The following is a 21588-nucleotide window of genomic DNA, read 5'->3' as shown; positions in this document are numbered from 1 at the left end:
ACTCAAACGAGAAAGAACTTGTTTGGAATGATGGTGTCATTCTTTCTCCAGGCTGAAAAGCAAAGGGGGAGGGTCTAATAGCTGGAGAGGGGAAGAGAGAAAGAGAAGTTGCCATTACTGACAACTCTTACTCAGCCCAGGAGCCAGAGAGGAGGAAGAAGAACAAAAGGAAAAGGGGGGAAGTAAAAGGGAGATCCACAGTGCAGCTGTGCTAACAGGGTAAGTAAATGTCTCTCTTGTGACTGGGATCAGGATGGAAGGAGGTGGTGGCATGCTTTAGTTACGTGAGCAAATTTTTACAGGTTACCTAATAAGGTAAAGTCCTTTTGCAGCGGCATGCTAGGGCAGATTTTCGTTACTCGGAAGGAGGTGTTGAAGGAATGTCAGCTTTGTTGGCGTGACAAGCAGTGTGGATTTGTCATAAGGTTCGGTTTTTACCGTTAAAAAAAAACAATGGTGCAGAAAGACACCTCGTGGTGTGCGGGGCTTCCCTGGTGTCTCTGTCAGACTAGCAGTTTAGCGTTGAACGTGAACAAATCCACTCTCCAGCTGATGATACTGATGATAAGGCATGGCTATGCGGAAGCTCCTGCAGGAAGTCCAGCTTTTCTAAAAAAAAAAAAAGGAAAAAAAAGTTGTTTAAGCTAGGCAGCTAGCCATGCAGCTGTATGCTTTTATTTATTTCACAGGGTAGCACAATTATTAGATTTGATGACAGTGCTACTGGGACAAACTGGTTTCCATATGTGGTAACGTTACAAAAAAAGGGGCAGTGGTGTTTGCGTTTCACCGGGGCGAAACCTACTGACCAAAGCATGAGTCGCCTGGGAGTGTAGGGGCGTGTGCGGAGCTAATAGTACCATTAGTGTGACTGATGCTAAGCCACGCAGGTTATCACACAGCTGACCTACGGTGCAGGTGAGTATCGGTAAAAAGATGTTTTTGTTGGTTTAATTTTGGGGTTAACGTGTGTTAAAGCTAAACTGGATGGGCTAACGTTGTCATGGCGTTGTGTATGTTAATATTAACCTGATTGGGACACGTCGTTAGCTACGCTAGCAAGCTTTAGCGTAAACCCTTCATTTGTTATCCTTAATTTTGCCCTAATGAAGGGCTGGTTCAAGTACCCTAGCTGCCGCTCACCCAAGCCTGTCAGCTGTCAAAGTAATGACCAACAGATGTAAACCTAACTGAGCAGCAAACTACTGTACATAGAGTATGTTAAACCTATTGATTGTGCTAGTAGGTGGAACTTGACTTCGCTGTTATAACTCCATTGATTAGGGCTGTAAGCATGGCTGTTTCAACTCTTCAGCGCAGGGGGGGTGTCACACTTATTTTAGTTCTTGGTGCACAGCTAGCCTACTATCTGAAGTGGGCCGGACCAGTAAAACCATTACATCAGGTTTTCCCCCCCCTCCTGCAGGTGGGGCCCAGTGCTGTGCCAAATAGTGATCATCTGCTAGATAGTGACTTCGGATGTTTCTCTGTGCAGTACCTTTGGTTATATTGGTGATATAATGTAGTCAACACAATTTTCGAAGCAGTTGTGCATAAAATAAAATAAAAAATGCTTGTTTTGTAAGCATCTTTAAGACGCTGGGTTATTGTACTCACTTTTTGTTCTACGTTGTAATCAGTCCAGTCCTTTGTGGCCACTTTAAATATCTTTATAGAACTGTAATGTTAGATATTTTTTATTGTTGTTATCTGCTGTCAAAAGAGCTATGACAAAATAATAATGACCGTTTTTACCCAGATAAATAAATGTAATGTGTAAGTCACTTTGCCATAAACTGGTTAAAGCTTCTGCCTTGTGATAAAATGTTCTTCTTGGCTCAAAATGGTTTGGTATCATTAATGTTACCAAGTCATATTGAAACGACTCATTTGCAGCAGTTTAAATATAGAAAATCATTTTTGAGCAGATACCAGAAGTCACATTTTACCACAGCACCTTCTTTTTTGTTGATCTTTCTTCATAATAATTTAAGTTGGATCTCTCTCTCTCTTTTTTTTTTTTTTAATTCTAAGTGATCAAAACAAACTGAGTTGTGTGTGGCCCCCAGGCCAAATGTTTGACACCTTTATTGTTGTGTGCCATAATGAGGTGAATGAAATATTTAGAACACTTCTGACTATTCTTGTCACAACCACACCCAAAATAAAGCAGAAGACATCACCTTTCTGACACTGTCAACAAAAACTGAAAATGTCTGCGCTTCATCAAAGTACGATAGAGCTGGACTGCACTAGTATCAGTTGAGCTAAGCTCAACTAAGCTGCCTATTAGAAAGGAATAAGGCTGTACACTGGTTTGTGCTTTTACAAATGCAAGTGTCCAACGGTGGTGTAAAATATCAGGAATGTGTAGGGTATATGGAGGGAAAGTATCAGTCACTAACAGGCAAATTATAACAGCAGGCAGTGGTGGAGACAAATGTACAGCTTTGCATACTAACATGCGATTAGTGCTCAGCGGATTAAAGGAAATTGGGGCTTGTATGGATATACCATTTTTAGCATAGATTTCTGCAACCCTGAGAATGTTAAATTCCTCTGACTAGGAGGACTCAAGGAGCCTTAACCCAAGGCCACAGTAACTAAGCTGTGTTTAAGAACAACTTAAAGTACGAACACTCTGGTCTGAGGTTTGTGTGGTGCAGTTGCAAAGACTGGGAATATTATGATCTCTGACGCCTCTGTAAGTTGGTGAGGCAACTAAAAGATATGAGAACAAGGACTAAATCGAGCAAAGAGCAATCCTCCTTAATTGTAGGAGCTGTGAATCAAAAGGCACGAGTTATTGTAGAGGAACACTTTGCCTCAAATCACTTTTTTCGTCTCTCACTTCCTTGTGACTCCTCTTTGGCCAACACTAGACTGTATGTAAATGCATTAAGAAAGAGTTTTTGGTGGTGTAAGTGTCTGACGTGATAATCCAGTGGATGATGATGTGACCAGTTTTGAAATGTTTCCTGTTTCCATCACTCATCCAGCTGCGTCAGAACACAGCACTGTTGCTCAGTGCACGTCCAGTGACCTGTAAGACTGGACTCAAAAGAGTTGTTTGTCTCCCGCATTAGTGACCCGTGGCCCAGACACGCTTTCCCAGAAACCGGGTGTGCTATTAACATCAGAACAATAGAGAGTTTCATGAACAACACAGTAGTCACAGATAATGTGTCTAACCAGGGAGGAAATACTGGAAGTACTGTTAGGTTTTCTTTGGGATAGCTGTTCTTTAATATTCCTAGTGTTGTTTTGGCTTAAAAAATGAGACTACAGCAGTTTTGTTTTTTTGGTTTTGTGTTGTTTTTACTCATCCCATGTGGGCATGGTGGTTATGTCACTTGTAAGAAAACAGTATCCACATACTGTGGGTGTTTTTGTTTTCTTTCAGTAGCATTAGGACATAGACTTGTTTAATGAGGCATCGTGTTTCAGTGCTTCCTTTTACAAAGCTAGAGCACAGTATATTAACTAAATTTAGTTCCTCTATAACCATAAACCAACAGGCCACTGCTAAGTTCAAAGCCATCCTCGTCAAAAGTGGAATAAAGTTTTCCTTAAAAGCCACATAGTTGCTGCTTTCAGAGACAGCTTGTTCGTGTTAAACTTTGTCCAGGACAAAAAGCAGCGATAACTGAAGGCATGCCACAAAATGCCCTGGTTTTACAGTTTTAAATATTATTTCATGCTGTGCCTAAGGTCTTTATTTTATAGTCTTGAAGAAGTATCCCAGTTTTCTAAGGCAGTGAGCCTGCAGCCAAGCTGATGAGTGCAATAACCCTACTGGTTTCTATATCCTTCAGGTAGTTAGGCTGTTTACACTTTACCTCAGTCTTTTTCTTTTTTGGTGAAAATGAGTTCCTGGTATGAAGGAATCAAAACCAACTGTGCCGGTTTTCTACTCTGTTAAAGCTGTCCAGCCATGTGGCGTTTATACAAAGTTCAAAAGCTAAAGAGCACCATATGTGATCTATGCTCGGCCTGCACGATGCCATCCTTCATCACAGCTGTAATGTAGAAATGACTAAGTGCGTCCTCAAGTGATGTCATTCAGTTCAAGTGGCTGGTAAGAAACCGCAACCGGGGTTTCTCACCCACCACTTGTACTATGATTTTCAGAAAAGACTATGAGATACAAATCTATAGCTGTGCTCCTTTACAGAAGATTAATACATACATTGGATTATGAGGGCAAGCAAAGACATCCATGTCTTGTTAAAAGAGAAAAAAACACTGCAAAGATGCATAGAAGGAAATGGTGATTAGGGGAAAGCAGAAAATGGGGGAAAGGGGAGGGGGGGGTGATGTCATTGAGTTGGTGTGCCAGAAATGTTCCTCAGCTGAGGGTCTCTCTCATCTCAAGGATCAGGTTTCAAGATTTGCAGCAGGGCATCTGGACCTGAGTGTGTGGTGATCTCACCGCCTTGAATCCCCCAAGACTGCATCGAGGAACATATGAAACCTAACGCTAGCTTATCATCACTGTTTGAATAATTAAGAGGACTATTGTTGATTTAGAAACTGTAACTAAAGGGCGAACTCATAGCCTCCCATTTTAAGAAGGCACTCATTTTAGAAAGCCACATGGAGCTAAGTGTTCTGTTTAGAGTCTGTTGTGGCCACTACTTTCAACATGAAGTAGGTCTTGATAGTAGGTTAATAAGTAGCCAGCCATTTTTCCAAAAGGCTGAACACTCTTTCTTTGAGTAGTCTTATTCTCCCATTCCTGCAGCGAGTAGTGGAGCCTCTCTGATGCCACTTTCACCTCTTTACAAATGAAACAAAATGGTTTACATCACATCATGCTCAGATTCTACTTTACAGTTAAACTAATTTATTCTGTCTAGGTGACTCTAGTGTGCACTATAAGCAAAGAAGAAGCGAGAGGAAGGTAAAGGAGAAAAGGCAAACCGAGGGAAATCGGCTGTTAACACATTTCTTTCAATATAAAGTTGAGCAGAGCTGAAAGGTACAGAAGTGTTGAGCTGTTAAAACCAGAGTGACACTGTCATAATTACCTAGCACAAGTTAACATTATGAAACGCATGAGCCTTAATTTTAGGGTGCAGTATCTTGCACAAGGACTCTCCAACATACAGACGAAGGAGCCGAGAATCAAACCACTGAAGTTTTGAATAAATCTCTAAATCCTGAGTCACCATGAACAAGACTCTTTGGGAGGCACAGATGAGAACTGGGTAACCAGTGAGTAGTGTAAGGGCTTCATCCAGGAGTGTGGCTGAAGCAGATATTGTGATGTGCAGTGGCGGCTCCTGAAAAAAATCTCAGGGGGGGCAATTTTTATGATATCGACTAAAATGACCCATTTAATGAGTACATCAAACAACACAATTTTAATTTAAATTTAAAATGAACAACCATATTCTGGCCATTTGTATAGATTTGTAAAAATGAACAACCATATTCTGGCCATTTGTATAGATTTGTAAAAATGAACATGAACAGATTTTTTTTTTTTTTTTTTTTGAATGAATGAAAAATAACTATTGAAAACAACAACTGTAAACTGATTGGGGGGGTGGGCTAAAGAGAGAGGGATGGAGAAAGAGAGTAAATATGGTTAAGGGTTCTTATTTGTACAAGAACTTTGCTCGTCTGTCTTTCTGAGTGGCAAATTTCTCGATGACCCTGGTGTTGAAATCAGGAAGTTCTTGTGTGAGTTTTTTCTCTATGGACAGCATAGCCAGAGCGTTGAGCCGATCCTGAGCCATATTGTTTCTCAGGAAAGTTTTTATCCTCTTTAAAGTAGAGAAACACCTCTCCGATTCTGATGTTGTCATTGGTGTGGTGATGAGGATGTTAAGAAGACTTACAGTTTCGGTGAATGTGTCTTGAAGGTTGTTTTCCATCAGAACCTGATAGAGCGCCAGCGCACCACTACAACTCTGAAACTCCTCGTTGTCGTAGATCAGGGACAGTTCTGTTTTAAGTCTGGCTTTGTCCAATGAGGGATAGGCTTCCACTGTGGTTTGTAGTGCTGCATCTGGAAAATTTTTGCTGTGTTGTTGGAACAAGTCTCCTTGCAACAGAGTGGCGCTGACAAGGTGCTTGGTGAAAGAAAACCTCTCCTTGGCATGGCTCATAATGGTGTCGCACACCTATCCAATAATATATAATTGGTAAGAGTTAGATTCAGTGGTAAGACTTTGGCACATGTCTCATGTTAATCATTATTCTGAAAAAAAAAAAAAAATCTGTCCATAACAAAACAAAACAGTCATGACCACTATATCAAATGACATCTGACAGCATCGTCATTAGATTTTATCTGATGATCCGATTTAAATCAGACCAAGCAGCTAGTGCTTACCTCCAGTGCCAAATGGTGTTGCCTGTCTTCCCCCAATGTTCTCCGTCTCTTTGTGGGTGGGTCTTGAACAGGTCCCCTGTACTCCTCATCCACAACCAGATTAGGAAGTGCCTCCCTGATCCAATACATAAGTTTCATTAATGGCTTCTGAAAACTGAATAGGGATATATTAACCAAACACAAACCAAACAAAGGTTGTGTTCTAATTACCGGGAATTACCGGATTTAATTAAAACCCCTGGAGGATCTTAGAAAAATGCATACACTATTGGTCTTAGAGCCACAAATCGACCACGCCCAAAAAAGCGCTATAAAAAATTTATATATTAATATTTTTTTCCACTTTAAATTAGCCAATCTTTTAGACCTACTTCTCCTTGAAATATTCATGTCAAGTTTTAATTACATTTCGCGGATTTTAACCCTTTATATCCCGGTTTCGTCACATGAGCGCACTGCTTTTTTTGCCCCAAAAAACAAAAAACTTGAATATTTTCCAAAAAAAACATTTGAGGTAATATTCAATTGTTATTATAATTAGGCCTTTGGATGGACTAAAGATTGGCACCAAGAGTCATTTCGATCGCCTTTTATTTTTTTTCCAGGAGCGCATTTCATAAAATGCACACTATCGACCACGCCCAAAAAGTGCAATAAAAATATTAAATATTAATTTTTTTTTTCACTTTAAATTGGTCAGTCTTTTAAAACTACTTCTCCCTGAAATATTCATATAAAGTTTTAATTATATTTTCGTTGTTTTAACCCTTTAAATTACAAAAAAACTAAAAAAAAAAACTAAAAAACTAAATATTTTCCCAAAAAAACATTTGAAGTAATATTTGATTGTTATTATAATTAGGCCTTTAGATGGACTAAAGATTGGCACAAACAGTCATTTCGATCGCCTTTTATTTTTTTTTTCAGGACCAGAAAATGGTCTCCAGGCGGCAAATGCTCCTCCTCTAGGCCGAAATAAGTGCATGTTGCCGGGCTAAGTCGCGACGATCACCGGGGCACGATCACCGGGGACTGCTTTTTCTAGAACAGCAAATCTTCGCGCGTTTTCTGCAGGGGCGCAATTTTAAGCGCCCCCAAACCATTTAATTCAGCGACGCTGATAGGTCAAATATTTATTATTTTCCCCTGGCAACCATTTAATGATAGGCTATTTCGCTGCATATCAAGGGCGCTTTGACGAGCGCCCCAGAAGAAGAAAAACACCGTTTGTTGGTTGAACTTTAATGAGTCAGCTGGTGAAAATGTTAAAATACGCCTGGCTGTATATGGGCACACACATAGTAAAACTATCATTGATGAATTTTTTAAAAATATATATTTTTACTCCTCCACATTTGGGGGGGCGGAGCCCGAGCGCCCCCTATGGGCCAGCCGCCACTGGTGATGTGTATGATTTGACATGAAGATGATTCAAAAAGCCAAGTTTAATTTCCCTTATCCAAAAACAGACTTTGTTGACAGCCACTTTGAAGAAAGCCACCATCTTGGCTAATGGGGTTTACCAAAGAAGTCATCATAAAAGGGTAACTATAGCAGTTTGGGTACTTGAATCCACCTACAGAGAATTTCCCTGTAATGCTAAATTTCTGCGGCACTATTAAGCTTTATCATATGTTGGGCCAGTTGGTTTTAACTGGTGGGCAGTGAGCTATCCAAGACATTCTGAGGAAATTGCATTTTCAAATGCCACAATGACATGGCTTCTTAATTTAAAAAACAAACAAACATGGGTGCAGGTACTTATTTATATGGGGATAGATGCATTTTTTATTTCTTTTGCTTTTGCAAGTTCTAATCAAACCTTTGCACACTCATGCAAACACATGCACCACTAAATTATTACGTATCTGGAAGACTGGCTGGTGTAGAATCTCATTTAGTAAACATAATTTATTGTAATGCGTATTACTGTATTGGTATTAGTTACTGTAACTTCAGCGTTACAGTACCCGTGTAATATCAGACACTCTGTTAATCTTTTACATTTATCAGGATAATACAATCATTTACAATTATGGTGACCTCTGATCTCTTGTCCCTTAACACCAGAGAGGTTGATAAAAGGTATCTGGCTATAAACAGCTTAAGAGGCTATTTATCAGTCGCGTATGTGCCAGTCTGTGTAACAGATAATGAGCAAAGAGATGTGATACAGAGTACAGGCTGTTGAGCAATGAGGGTTGAAATGTCGAGGGATCGAAACTGCAAACTCATCATAGATGTTTGTTTGTTTATTTATTTGATTTTAATGTGGTTCATGAACAGTTGTCAATTACTGGTTATTCCAATGAACGCTACAGACTGCTGTCTCAATTGTTTGTTAAAAACGACAAGTAACAGAGCGTCCATTTTACATAAATGTTTAAGGGTCATATCAATATGTAGGATGGGTGGCTATTCAGATTTTCCTTTAGAAAATACCTTTGACACATGAATCATCATCGTGTCTCGTATCAAATTTTAAGTGAAAAGGGGGCTTAAGTTACAAAAAAAAAATGTAATAACCGAAATGGTAAAAGCTAGATACATCAAGCAGGATCTCTGCTGCAGCGATTATTTATCTCATGAAACTTTGTCTTGTAAAAAGGAAATCTGTTGCTCACAACTTTTTACTGGTATTCAATAATGCACGGAAAATATGCTCAAAGCATGAATCATGACTTTCACATCAATCTATGATTCAAAAAAGGATGCCTTAGACTACGTCATGACGCAGTGGAGCAGCTGACACTTGTGTGAAAGTTTTAACACCGTTGGTTTGGACATATATGGTTAGAATTGTTTACCATCAATAAATCTTGCGCTGGAGGAAGCTGACCCTGAAAGCAGAAGTACTGCCGTCTCATCAGAGAAGCTAGTAAATCATGAGCACCAGGAGGAGCTGTGAGGGTTTTCGTGTCTTGTCAGAACATGAAGCGTTGTCTGTGTCCCAACAAAAAGGAATGAGGATGAAATGCTCACTGTTATTCCTGTTTGGTTTAGTTTTTACCATCCTTTCGGCTCTGTCTACATAAAAGTTTAAAAGCCTGTATCAAACCCCATCTCTTTTTTTTTTTGGAAAGCATATATGATAACTCTCGTTTTTTTTCCATAACAACAACTAATAGTCTACATTTTAACCAAAATGCAAAGTATTTTCTTGATGTTTTATGTAAAAGTTACTGCATCTTTGCCTCTAAAAGTACGTCTCTGCTTTAAGGAGTCCATTTCAGTGCTATGATAGCAAAATATTTTCGATAATATTTCCATGGCAGTCTGTCATCATCTCTATCAAAAGAACCTTGGCAACATTATTAACATACTAGGAATTTATTTCCTTTTTAAGGAAAAACCATGCACAGCAGCTCCTCTGCAGTAATAGAAATGTTGAACCAAAGAAAGCTGTATCAGTACACACTGCTTTGCTTTGTCGGATCAGTTGTAAAAACATAACTTTTGTAGGAACTGCCTTCAGTACAGCAAGCTTATAATTGATGCACATTTACTGGATTGTTATTAAACTGCAAGCGACTGAGAAAACGGTTTTGCACTCCTCTCAGTGTTTCCCCACACATAAACTTTACTTCTCTGAGCCCCACAGGCTTATTAATGACCACCCAAGAATATTTGGCAACCTCTTAGCAGTTCTTTCCTGTGTTTCCATACTGAGCATTGCTGCTGTGGCATAATTCCCCTAATTTTCTAACATAGGCTGTGTAAATGGACGTAGCCACCATGACATCACTCATCGTTAATGAAGTCCTCGTATGAAACCTTTAGATACTTTGCTATTTTGAAAGGAGAGCTTGGTGAACATGAATTGCCCAGCATACCCTCAAACCCCCCTTTCTCACTCCTACAGTGGACTGGATGACATGTTTTATTCAGTGTGACCTGAAACAAGCAGTTGAGCCCATAAACGCATAAGGAAAGTATTATTGAGGTCACAGAGCAAGACAGCTGTGCTCTGCTTGTACCCAGAGGAGTTGCCCCCTGCTGGCCTTTAAAAAGAAGACAGGTTTGAGGGACTTCCATCAGGCCTGGAAGCTTGATCAATCTTTTATATTGTTTGTGTATTTCCATGTTTGAACTCCAACTCCACCTTCTCAGATTGCAGTTGAAGACACGTGCCTGTCCACCCTCCTCAAATATAATCTAAATATTTAGGACACATTGCTTCCGTGACATTTATGAACCCAAAAAGTGCCAAGTAAGATTAAATGACACAGCAAATTACATATTGCTCGTTGCCTTCACTTTATCTAATTGTTTCCATGTGCAACTCACTCTGTCAAATGTTATGACTTCATGGCTTTAAGGCGATACCATATCTGGAGTAGTCGTCCAAGGACCGGTTGTTCAACTTTTGCCACAGTTCAGATCATTATTTTTATGTATTTTAAAGCTTCAGAATAAAACTGTTAAATAGCAACAGTGTGTGAGTTAAGACAGATCGGATGCAGGGTTGGATTTGTGTGCGTGGACGATTATGTTGGAACAACCATGCTTTTGACTAAAGGTCATGTCTGGGGCCGGTGGCCTTCAGGGAAATATTTGCAGACTTGGCGAGGAATCTCGGTGGAGACACAGGACTTACGTCAGTGTTTGTTTATCCACCAGCATATGTGAAGTAAATATTTGAGCTCAGCATTACATAAAAATGTTACGATAGCTGCCATCGCACTTTGAGCAAAGTGGCCGCACTCTGAAAAACATGCACTTGCTGCGTTTTATACCACTGTAAACAACCATGTGTTGCTTATTGTAAATTATCTCTGACATCGGGGAGTGCCACTGTGTCTGTCAGCTCTGTATGCATGGCCTCAGGACATTTTCACACACTTGGCTCTTTCGTGCTTTCTCATTCCGCTGTAGACTATTTGCCAAAGCCTTTTTGTTTAAAGAGTACTGTTGGTTTTGCAGAATGCTTATGGGTTATTTTCTTCCTTACTGCTATTTCACTAAAACCAGAAATGGTCCAAACTAGGGCTGGGCTATATCATACCGTTTACGGTAATACCGGTGTAATGTTGGGCAACGATAGGAAAATGAAATATCGCGATAGAAGATGGGTAAAATGTGCATGCGCAGTGCCTATGTTTACATACACACATGGCGGCGACGCAGAATGAGAAGAGCGAAAGTGGATCGTTAAATGAAACGGATGAACCAGAATTGGTTTGTAAAAATGCTGCAACTTCAGTGGTGTGGAACTGGTTTAGCTTTCATCCGTCAGATACACAACAAAGCACTATTTTTGGTAGAGCATGCTAGCGGGCCGTCGTTATTACCGTGGTTTTTTTTGGAAAATACGGCACACTTAAAATCAATCCTTTGATTTTTCTGAAAATCGACAGTGCCCCTTATAATCCCGTGTGCCTTATGTATGAATTCTGGTTGTGTTTACTGACCTCGAAACGATTTTATGTGCACGGCGCTCGAAAATCAGTCAAATGTTCCAGTACGACTTTGCTAATCTACGAACCTGCACCGCTTGATGGATTGTCGGAGCACTGTCGTAGGCAGGAGCCTCGCGGAGTGATACGTACTGTGCTTCAACATAATATTACCGTATTGTGTGTGTGTGTGTGTGTGTGTGTGTATAACCTCTTTTTAAGTTTTGTGGATATTCTACATGGTTATGTTGAGGAAATGTCGGCCAATTTCCACTGGAAAAGCCTTTTGGTTAAACTCTCAGCAAGGAATTTGCATTTGCACTGTTACATTTTTTTATATAACTTTAATGCACTTAAAAAAGCTGCTGGTTTAAGTGAAAATAATTGATGTTTGTTTGTTTGCACTAATAAAGTTGAGGAGTTGTAAAGTATTTTGTCTAGTGTCAATTATATTGTCAGTTATATTGTTATTGTAAATTTTCAAATGTATATCGTGATAAATATTTTTGGGCATATCGCCCTGCTCTAGTCCAAACTAAATTTTTTGAGATGCCACAATAAAGGTCAGTTAATTTTACTTGGACTTCAGGGATAGAGATGGTACCCAGTAGATGCTCATTTTAAGACTGTGCTGATTTTTCGTTAATGCAAAATACTTGTCATGCATCCTATTTCATGTAAAAAAAAAAAAAAAAAAAAGTGCTGTGGAAAAATGTAATCTAAATTAATTAATTTGCATATATAATTCAGGCTTTTTTACTGGCTCCCAATGGGACCCTGTGTTGAAAATATAAGTAAGCAAGATTGGTTAGCATATTGTAAAGGCAAAGAACCTTACTTAGTAGAATTCAGTGCATGTTATTGCTATTTCTGGTCATGTAATTAAAATGTGTAAAAAGTATGGTTTATCTTTGGTGTTCTAGGAAAAAAACACATTTTAAGTTATATTTAATTCCAAAATTTATAAAGGAAAACTAGTTGAAAAAAGATGAGGTTTGAAATAATGTAATACAACAATTTAAAGAATTTGGGAATTTCATTCAAAGTGTCACAGAATCTGGAGAAATCCTGTATGAAAAGGCTAACACACTGACACAACAATGTCTGTAAAAAAGGGCAAAGTTGTGGAATATTTTCACTATGTGATAACACACACTTCAATTGTGATAACCATTGTTGTTGATCTCTGCGCCTAGATGCCACCCCCGCTTGTTTTGCAACTGCCCCACCACCATCCACAACTTGTCTTAACTTGTAAAGCTCAGACCAGCTTCAGTTTTAATTGAAACACTGGTGACAACAATTAAGCATATTTTTGTAAAAAAAAATAAAATTAAAAAAATCAGTGTTGAGTAATTACAATGTCTAAAGCGGATTATAATTGGGCTTTGATTTGCAACTGTGTCTGGCCAAGCGTTTCACTGCTGTGTCATCACCACTAATGCAAAAATGCAGGACGTGCATCTGCTGCCAAGGAATGCAAGCCCTTTGAGTTCAGTCAGCTGATTAACGTTGCTTTTATCATGTGGATTGTAACAGTAGGAATTCTGAGGCTGTAGCTCTTTGATCGTCACTGCAGCTTGTTTCATGTTTCTCTGTTTAAAACAAAAAATTACATTTCCTGTACGGTACCCCCTCATTGTGTTCCCTGTTGTCATCCTCAGATAAATACAGAAAATGGAGGACTCCAACAGCAACAAGCCATTCATGGTGACATCCTCTCTGAACTTCAAAGTCACCACCCCTTCCTTCTACAACCAGCCAAAGAAGTTTGCTTCTGTGGCCCCCCCACGACCCAAAAGTCAGACACCTCCCTCTGCTCCATCACCAACACCAGTAGGCACAGGTGTTATTGGCCGAGTTGGAGACCTGCCTCCACCGCCCCCTTCACTCTGTTATGGTATTTACGTTTATTTTTGTCTGTATTAAGTTGTATCCACTGAAAAAAGCCCCCATTCCCTATCCCGTCCACTGCTGCTTCTTATGCTAGAGCATGCAGAGCTTCACAGTTGAGTACAGGATGGCTGCGGTGCTGTCTGTCTCTCCAGCACATTACATTACTGTGCTCTTAACGCCTGCCTTTTAAGGGTTCTTCTGAAATATGCAGATAGTCTGGGCGATCTTGCTTTTGTTGGGAAATTTCGTTTTTACTTATAGAGCTGTGCACAATTACACTTCTATAAATGCAAACAATCAGACAGTTCAAATTAAAGGTTGTAAGGATTTAAATGCAATGTATTTCCTACAAGGTAGGAAATGCATTTGGTTGTGTTAAGATGCCAAAAACGCATTTAAAGCCACTTTCGGCTGCATCTTTATTCACAAGAGGTCACCACACAAGTATCTCCAAATGTTTTATTTATTTATGTCGAATACCCTTCCTGACACACACCCAAAGAGTTTGTCTCCTCCTGCGATTGAACCAAGAGTCTTTTGCTAATCTAAACATGTTTCTTGTTTTATCAAAAAAACCTCCACAGGGCGCCTTTTAATGCATAAAGTACATAACAGGATACCTACCAGGCATCAGTGCAACAGCCAACCAGCAGATCTCAGTGGCCAAATATTCCAGACAGTTTTGATGCTTTGTTGTCCTGTTTTGTGTTAAATTGAATACTTGGACGTTATTTTTGTGAATGCTTTTAACCAATCATCCCTCCTCGTTTTTGTCAGACTTCCCACCCCCTCCTCCTCCACTGGATGATGATTTGCCAGCCCCTCCCCCTGAATGCTCCACCATTCCCACTGCCTCTGATGCTCCCCCTCCCGCGTTCCCCGCTCCACCTCCAGTGGCAGATGACCTGCCCCTCCCAGCTCCCCCGGAGGAGAGCCGCTGTCCACCCACCTGTCCCTCTCCCCCTCCTCCCCCTCCTCCTCCACCTCTCCCTGCCTCCAGTACCAATGCTTTCAGTTCTTCGGGGACCCCACAGGTGAGTCACAGTGGTGTCTTCATCCTCCTGCACACTGCTTCCTTCCTAACTGCATTTAAATATAATTGGATAATTATTTAGGACATTTTTGTGTGACCATATTGAGTCTGTGGACTGACTGTTGGCAGGAAATGCTGTCTTTTGAGATTTTTCCCACAAATTATATTAGCATTAGTCCGGGGTAAATCACCCACTTTCATTCGTCTAACAGGATTATTGCCAATTTACGTCACTAAAATACTTCTTAGGCATGCAGTGTGTTATGAGGTTTATTGTGGAGATGTGTATTGTAGGCTTTCATTAGTTCCAGTTTGATTGTTGGACTACAAGAGCAACATAAAGATGAATTATTTTTATTATTCTTTTTGGAAGTGCTAAAAAATGGCTGTAAAATAATATAAATATGATTTAAACCTCATGTTTGTATCAGCATTGAGTCTGTGCTAAATGATAATCAGCAAACAGCCAGATAAGTAACTGAAAATAAAATATTCTCTTTCATCTAACCAGAAATATTAACATAGCAAGCTTTTATCATCATTATAATCACCTTTTTAAGCTTGTTTGTCATCGTTCTTTCATTTTTGTGTTTTGTCACATCAGTAATTGTTCAAGCGCTGCATATTGTACCCACTTTGGTCACATTAGTTTTTTTTTAAGTATCCATATTTAATGTTTTTGCTGTGTATTTATAGTCTGTAACAAAGTAACCTCTTCAGCTACATTTCTGCTCCTCGCTCATCCATCCATCCTTTTTGCTTCATCGTGATTCCCCAAATTGTGTATATTAACTTTATTTCTGTGATCTCCATTCTTCCGCCACCAGAGATTCACGGAGAAGCAGACAAGTTTTGATAAACAGCTCAACTCTCTGACTGGCATGTTGTCTGAGATGGAGACCAAGGGACCTTTCCACCCCAAGGTATAATGCACAGGAAAATAAGGATTACAGTTTAAACATTTTGGTTTTCAAAATGCATTTAGTGGATAGCAGTGAATACAAGTGTAAACAACTGCCATGAAACTCCTTGGTCAGGTGCACTGGGACCCTCTGAGCGAGATGTTGACATTAACAAAGTACTAACGGGTGGAAATGGCAATACGTCTTGGTTGTTTACTTGTGTTTAGATCCCTGAAATGGATTTAAAAGGCAAGTGTAAACAGAGGTTGCCTACAGAGCAAACAACCAGATGAGTAGCAAAATGACAAGACTCAGAGGAAGCCAGCTGTAGAAAAACAAACTGACTCCTGTGGAGAAGAGAAAAAGGTAATGCTACATGGGTCAGGAGAAATAGTTTGGGGACATACCAGGTCGGTTTCATTAGTCTCCCTTCGTCTGTTCAGGTGGAAAGAAGTCAATTAGTAGTGAACTGTTCGCACGGTGCACCAGACTGAAAGAGAAAACAAAAAGTGAGATAGCCGGTGATTCACACTGAGAGAAGAGACACTTGCAGAGAGGCAGAGTGATGCACGCAGAAGTGAGTGGAGAGCATGAGAGTGTGATGAAGCCAGAGTGTGCTGCCAGGGACCCAGTGAGAGGGCCATAAATGGAGAGTGTTTTTAATCCAACAGGGAGGTACTGGATCAAGGCAGAATAATGCTGGCTCAAAACCTGCAAAATAAATGTCAGAAAGACGAAGCACTTCTGATAAGCTCAAACTTTGGAGCGCCTCCAGTGTTTACTTTAATCAAAGTACCTCATTCAGTATTATGATAGTGTCTGCTTGTAGCATTTCACCATGCAGGGAATATTAACTTCCCTCAATTCAATTATAGTTCATGGTAAATCAGAAAAACTCCATTCTTACGTGAAATTAGCGTTGTTGTTGTTTTTCTTTTCTTTGCTTTTCCATCATGATAATCTTTTGTTTAATGTTATTTCACCCACAGATACCAAGCCAGTATTCATCAGCACCCAAGGTCTCAGCTCCTCCAACCGCTCCCAAACCAGCCCTTTCCTTCCTCCCACCTCCCGAGATGGGCGATCGCCCTCCTCCTGCGCCCTGGGCAGAAGAACTCAAAGCCAGAACGAACCGACAGGGCAATCACAACGCTGCGCCAAACTCTGCCGCTCAGTCTTTCGCTAAAGCGCCGGCCGTGGCTCCCAAGTCTGGATTCGGAGGAAGAACGACGACATCATCAGCTTCTCTGGCGCAAAAAATCAACCTGAACCTGAACCAGACACCCACCGCTGCCAGCAGTGCACCTAAGCCTTCCCCTCCCATAGTTACTTGCTCTTTCCCTCCACCTCCTGCGGCTCCGCCTGCACCTCCTGCTCCACCAAATAACATGGCCACTGCACCGGCTGCTAATCACGTAAAGAGTTCTCCCTTTGCCAGTCAGATGAACGCAAACCAAAACACTCCTTCTGCTGTGCCACCTCCTCAACCCAAAACGATGGCATCTCCGCCCTCCTCCTTTAACCAGCCAATGAAAACTACCCCTGCATCGACGGTATGTTCCTGCTTTTTGCTTTGCATGTACTGTGGAAAGTCACAGGAAGTACAGATAATTGATTGTCAGTAGATAGGAATGCTGGACATGCACAGTGTTTGCAAAGGTACAGTTATAAATAACAAAATCCTCTATAAGACGCGTATGAAACTATAACATGCCTTAAAAAAATTATACATATGCACTTATGGCTTCTTCCTCTTCTGTGGCAGCCCTCACCCCCGGGCCCAGTTCCTAGTGCAGGTGGAGGTGTTCCTCTGAACATGAAAGAAGTGGAGGAGCTGGAGAGGATGACCAAGGACTTCATTAGAAACATGGACGCGAACCCACCTCTCATCACCTCCCCTCCTACAGGTGCAGACACGAAACTTCAAATCAAAAGACACTTTTATTTCACTTGTATTTTGCATCTTTCTGATTTAATTAGAAAATAATTTATTATAATTATCTCCAGAGAGTGCACTGATGTGGCTGAATTTTGAATCTCATTGTTGTTAATTACAGTCATTAAGTAGCTGCTCGTTTGGAAAAACTTGAGTTGGTGGCATGGGAGAGGCGTTAACAAAAGTAATGGTTTAACTTTTTGATTGTTGATAATCTTAGTGAAATGAATGCAGGAAAAAATATTACCAATGAAATATTAATGTCCCAAACTGCAAATATTCAGCAGACATAAGAAATTATTCACCTTTCAGTTTGCTGACTGGTTGCAAAATGCAGATTTTTATGGACATCAAAATATATTCACAGTTTATCCTTTGTGATCTACAATTTAAATGTGGTCAGTTTTTGTCTCTCCAGTGTTACATCTATGACCCTAAAAAATAAGCTGCATCTTTGGGATAACATATTGACTGTGCAGAACAGTTTACACAAACCAAACAAATGCATAAAACTACAAGTTTCCCATCTGTGTTTATTACACTGTTGTACCAGAGCTGAGTAAAGAGACGGAGAATTTGCTTGTTCATAAAGTTGTTTGTGTATCTTTCTCTTTTCTTCAGAGGTTTGTGGAAAATGTGGTGAGGCTCTCTCCCGTACTCAGCCAGCAGTGAGGGCCATGGATAAACTCTTCCACTCCACCTGCTTCTGTTGCATGACCTGTCACCGCCCCCTGCAGGGCATGCAGTTCTACGACAGGGATGGTTCACCACAGTGTGAGGACTGCTACGTGGTGAGGAGATGCAGACATTTATTCATCTTATATTCTTGCTGAATTGAGTATATAAGGTGCACGTTTAACTAGTTTCTCACCTCCATTCTCCTCACATTCATGCTGTTGCTCCTCAGAGCTCCCTGGCTGTGTGTTCTCGATGTGGGGAGAAGATCACAGACCGTGTGTTGAAGGCAGTTGGACAGTGTTTCCATGCCCACTGTTTCCGCTGCAGCACCTGCTCTTGTGTACTTGAGGGGGCACCCTTTATCACTGATGACAACAACAACCCCTACTGTGTCCAGGATTACCACAGGTCACTATGGATTTCCACATAAAAAAATAATATATTTCTGTTAATTCCTTATGAGAAGTGATCATGTGGTGCAGTTCTTCTTGCAAACATTGTCAGAACAAGGATGTGTGGTTAAAACCAACAGTTAATTTTGGATTCCAGTATTTGTACCCATCTAAATGATCAGTGAGATAGTTTATGCTAGAGGAAAGAACACTTTAAAACCTCTTTCTCATTTTGATCAGATCGCTTAAAACTTTGTTTAGAGCTCACTCAAAATGTGTTTGACAAAGCCAACTAAACTTTGCTGCAACTTGTTGCCAGGCCCAGAAGCAACACACTTTATTACATATCAGTGGAATATCACTGATTGTTTCAGTGTTTCCTCAGCTAGGGGTGTGAATGCATAAGAGTTCAACTGAGGTAATTAACTCAAATCCACCTCCCTTCTTGTAGGCGTTTCTCCCCTATGTGTGTGAGCTGTAATGAACCCATTATTCCAGCCCCGGGCAGCGAGGAGACGGTCAGAGTGGTAGCTCTTGACAAGAACTTCCACCTCAAGTGTTACCGCTGTGAGGTAAGACCTATACATAGTTGTTTTTGTTTGGGGTTTTTTTGTTGTTGTTTTTTATGTGTGTCACAGGGTGTTTCAGCTTCTGATAATCAATATTTCAATTACTTTGCAGGACTGTGCTCGCCCTCTCTCCATAGAAGCAGATGAAAATGGCTGCTATCCTCTGGATGGCAAGATCCTGTGTATGAAGTGCCACACCCAACGAGCCAAGCAGGCCGCGCACTGATTGGCTAAAGCAGCATCACTCAGTGTAACAATGAACCAAAAGCACAGGATTCACCCAGCTGCAGATTTTTTGCCTTTGCGACAGGGCTTTGTTCAGTATATGTGCGCAGGTGTGTGGGTGAATGTTCAGCGTGAATACGTATGTTTGCATGCAGATAAAGTGTAGTGTTTCCTTCGTCTTTGTTCACTTTATTCAGTGCAGAGGTAATGTACTGCACCGAAATTGGTTTTATTCCACATCTCCTATTCTCCAATCGCCCATCTCGCCTTCTTTGTTACTAGAGCCTTTTTTTTTTTGTTTTTTTTTGTTTTTTTGTGCCAACTATATGTTTACGCTAAAAATTACCAGCAGAACTTGCACAAGAACAGTTGGGTCAAAAGAACAGTCTGATAAATATAAAGTTGCCTTTCTCTGTTTCTTGCCTAGATGTTGGTAGTAGCATCATAAACTGGTTCCACTGGCTGTATTCTTTCTCTTTGAGCATTTTAACTATGCTTTTTGTGCCTGAGACCGAGGAGTGTAAGAAACCTCCAAATTGACAGTCATGCAGATGTCACCATCCTCGTTGCCTGAGAGTAGAGTACATCTTTTAGATTTCGGTAGTTGTTACACAGCCAGGCATGATTAATGACGCTTTCCTGCCTAGAAAGTACTTCATATCAGCTAGTCTACTCCTAATAGCATTTTAAAGTCGCGTAGGGCTTTAAGGCAACAGCAAAAAGAAAAATGGTGAATATTGCTTTGATTTTTTTGTGATGTGAATTTAATGCTTTACAGGCATGCATTGAATTAACTCTTGTTGCTCTCGCTACTCGATGATATTGTATAAGGGCAAGATGAGAACAAAAATCAGCTTTTTTTTTTTTTTTTTTTTTCTCCTACAAAATAGTTTAGAGCTGATTGAACCATGCTAAGTATTTTTAGATGCATGCTTTGTGGACGGCGAGATTTCATACAAACAAACGAGCACAGATTTCCCGAGCACAGACTCCATCCTGGGGATCTCACAATCAAAAACCGAGTTACTTTTAACTATCAGCTGTATGGCTGAAAACGGGACCTATCAAGTAATTTCACTGTGCAGGGGCCATTTTATTCAAAGTCATACTGAGAGCATTTTACACATGTGTAAATAAAATTGCCCCTGCACAAGGTCATTGTAAGCAAATAGAAACAAAACACCAGTGTTTGATGTGCATTTATTATTATCTCTTAGCTTATAAGCTTTGTATGATATAAATCATGGTCCTGTTTTTCCTAAGTATTAAGGTTGCATACGCAGCAGTACTACAATAACCTGTCCTGGCAGCAGGGCGATAGAAATGTAGAGGCATTCCAGTTCTAGATAGCAATGTTTAAAAACACAGACCAAATCTTTCTGTTTAGAGCTTAAGATCAATAAAACGGTTACATGGGATTTGATGTTGTAACATTCAAGCGTGGTTTTTGTTTGTTTGTTTGACCTAAGTTTCTGGTCAGTTTCTCCCGTTGCCATGATTACCACTATTCTTGCCATTACTTAACTTTTGTACGTTTAGTCTGTTCGTGTCAGTTATATACTATTTTATTCTTTTCTTGCTGTTCTGTATTTTGCTAATTAAAGCTTACATTTATTTGGTTTCATTTTAACCTGGCGCTGTGCCTTCTCCATTATTCTATCCTATTGTTCCTTCTGAATTGAGCCTGGTTTGCAGCCACAGAAATGAATTCCTCGGTAAGAAAATTGCTGCTTGCGCTTGCAATTGAGCCTGGTGCAGTAAATCACCAGAATGACTAACAAAACATGGCAATAGTGATTCAGCATTGCATGCTATCTGTGGAAGCAGTGGTGGAATTTCCTCTAGTATTATGTCCTGCGTTTCCACCGACTACTCCACCTTTGTGGCCCTGCCTTTGTCATCACCATGTGATATAAACTCTACCATAATGCCTTCATGGCTGCGTTCATCAGGCATTGCATTGTGTTACATCCTATTGTATTACATGTGGATGCCTTGTCCTTTCATATAACTTTTTATACGTTTGATATGTGTGAATGTCTTACATTATTCTAGTCCTATCCATCCTTTTTGGCTGTATCAAAAAATAAAGAGAAATGTTAAATCCATGTCCCAGTCTTTCAATTTCAGTTATGTGCTAATATAATGTATACACCCACATCGCTGGGTACACTGCACCCAACTGATACCCGTGAAGCATGTTTTCTCTCAGACCCTC

The 21588-nt window shown here is 40.3% G+C and overlaps 1 protein-coding gene across 2 annotated transcripts; it reads left to right on the top strand.

Moving 5' to 3' along the window:
- The first annotated feature begins 65 nt into the window (after window positions 1-65).
- zyx (zyxin) lies at window positions 66-21458 on the top strand. Of its 2 annotated transcripts, none has more exons than XM_085365502.1 (10): window positions 66-219; window positions 13404-13639; window positions 14413-14669; window positions 15496-15591; window positions 16560-17123; window positions 17336-17477; window positions 18128-18297; window positions 18414-18592; window positions 19028-19148; window positions 19258-21458. In XM_085365502.1, exons 2-10 carry the CDS (start codon window positions 13417-13419, stop codon window positions 19369-19371), a joined length of 1866 nt encoding a protein of 621 aa, XP_085221628.1. In that variant the 5' UTR covers window positions 66-219; window positions 13404-13416; the 3' UTR covers window positions 19372-21458. The 2 variants fall into 2 exon arrangements, with proteins under 2 accessions (XP_085221628.1, XP_085221630.1); XM_085365504.1 differs by lacking the exon at window positions 66-219 and adding an exon at window positions 715-918.
- The last annotated feature ends 130 nt before the right edge of the window (window positions 21459-21588 follow it).

The sequence above is a fragment of the Diplotaxodon limnothrissa genome, linkage group LG11, assembly GCF_057381915.1.
Source record: "Diplotaxodon limnothrissa isolate DT_005_m linkage group LG11, D_limnothrissa_male_GT1.1, whole genome shotgun sequence".
NCBI classification, from domain to species: domain Eukaryota; kingdom Metazoa; phylum Chordata; class Actinopteri; order Cichliformes; family Cichlidae; genus Diplotaxodon; species Diplotaxodon limnothrissa.
The sequence above is the reverse complement of the archived record's forward strand: the minus strand, read 5'-3'. Positions and strand labels throughout refer to the sequence as shown.

Excerpts from the sequence above, each read along its gene's own strand:
- zyx (XM_085365502.1), top strand. The coding sequence starts at position 13,417 with ATGGAGGACTCCAACAGCAACAAGCCATTCATGGTGACATCCTCTCTG. Across the intron at positions 15,592-16,559 it reads AGGGACCTTTCCACCCCAAG|ATACCAAGCCAGTATTCATC; the intron begins GTATAATGCACA and ends TTTCACCCACAG. Across the intron at positions 17,124-17,335 it reads AAACTACCCCTGCATCGACG|CCCTCACCCCCGGGCCCAGT; the intron begins GTATGTTCCTGC and ends CTTCTGTGGCAG.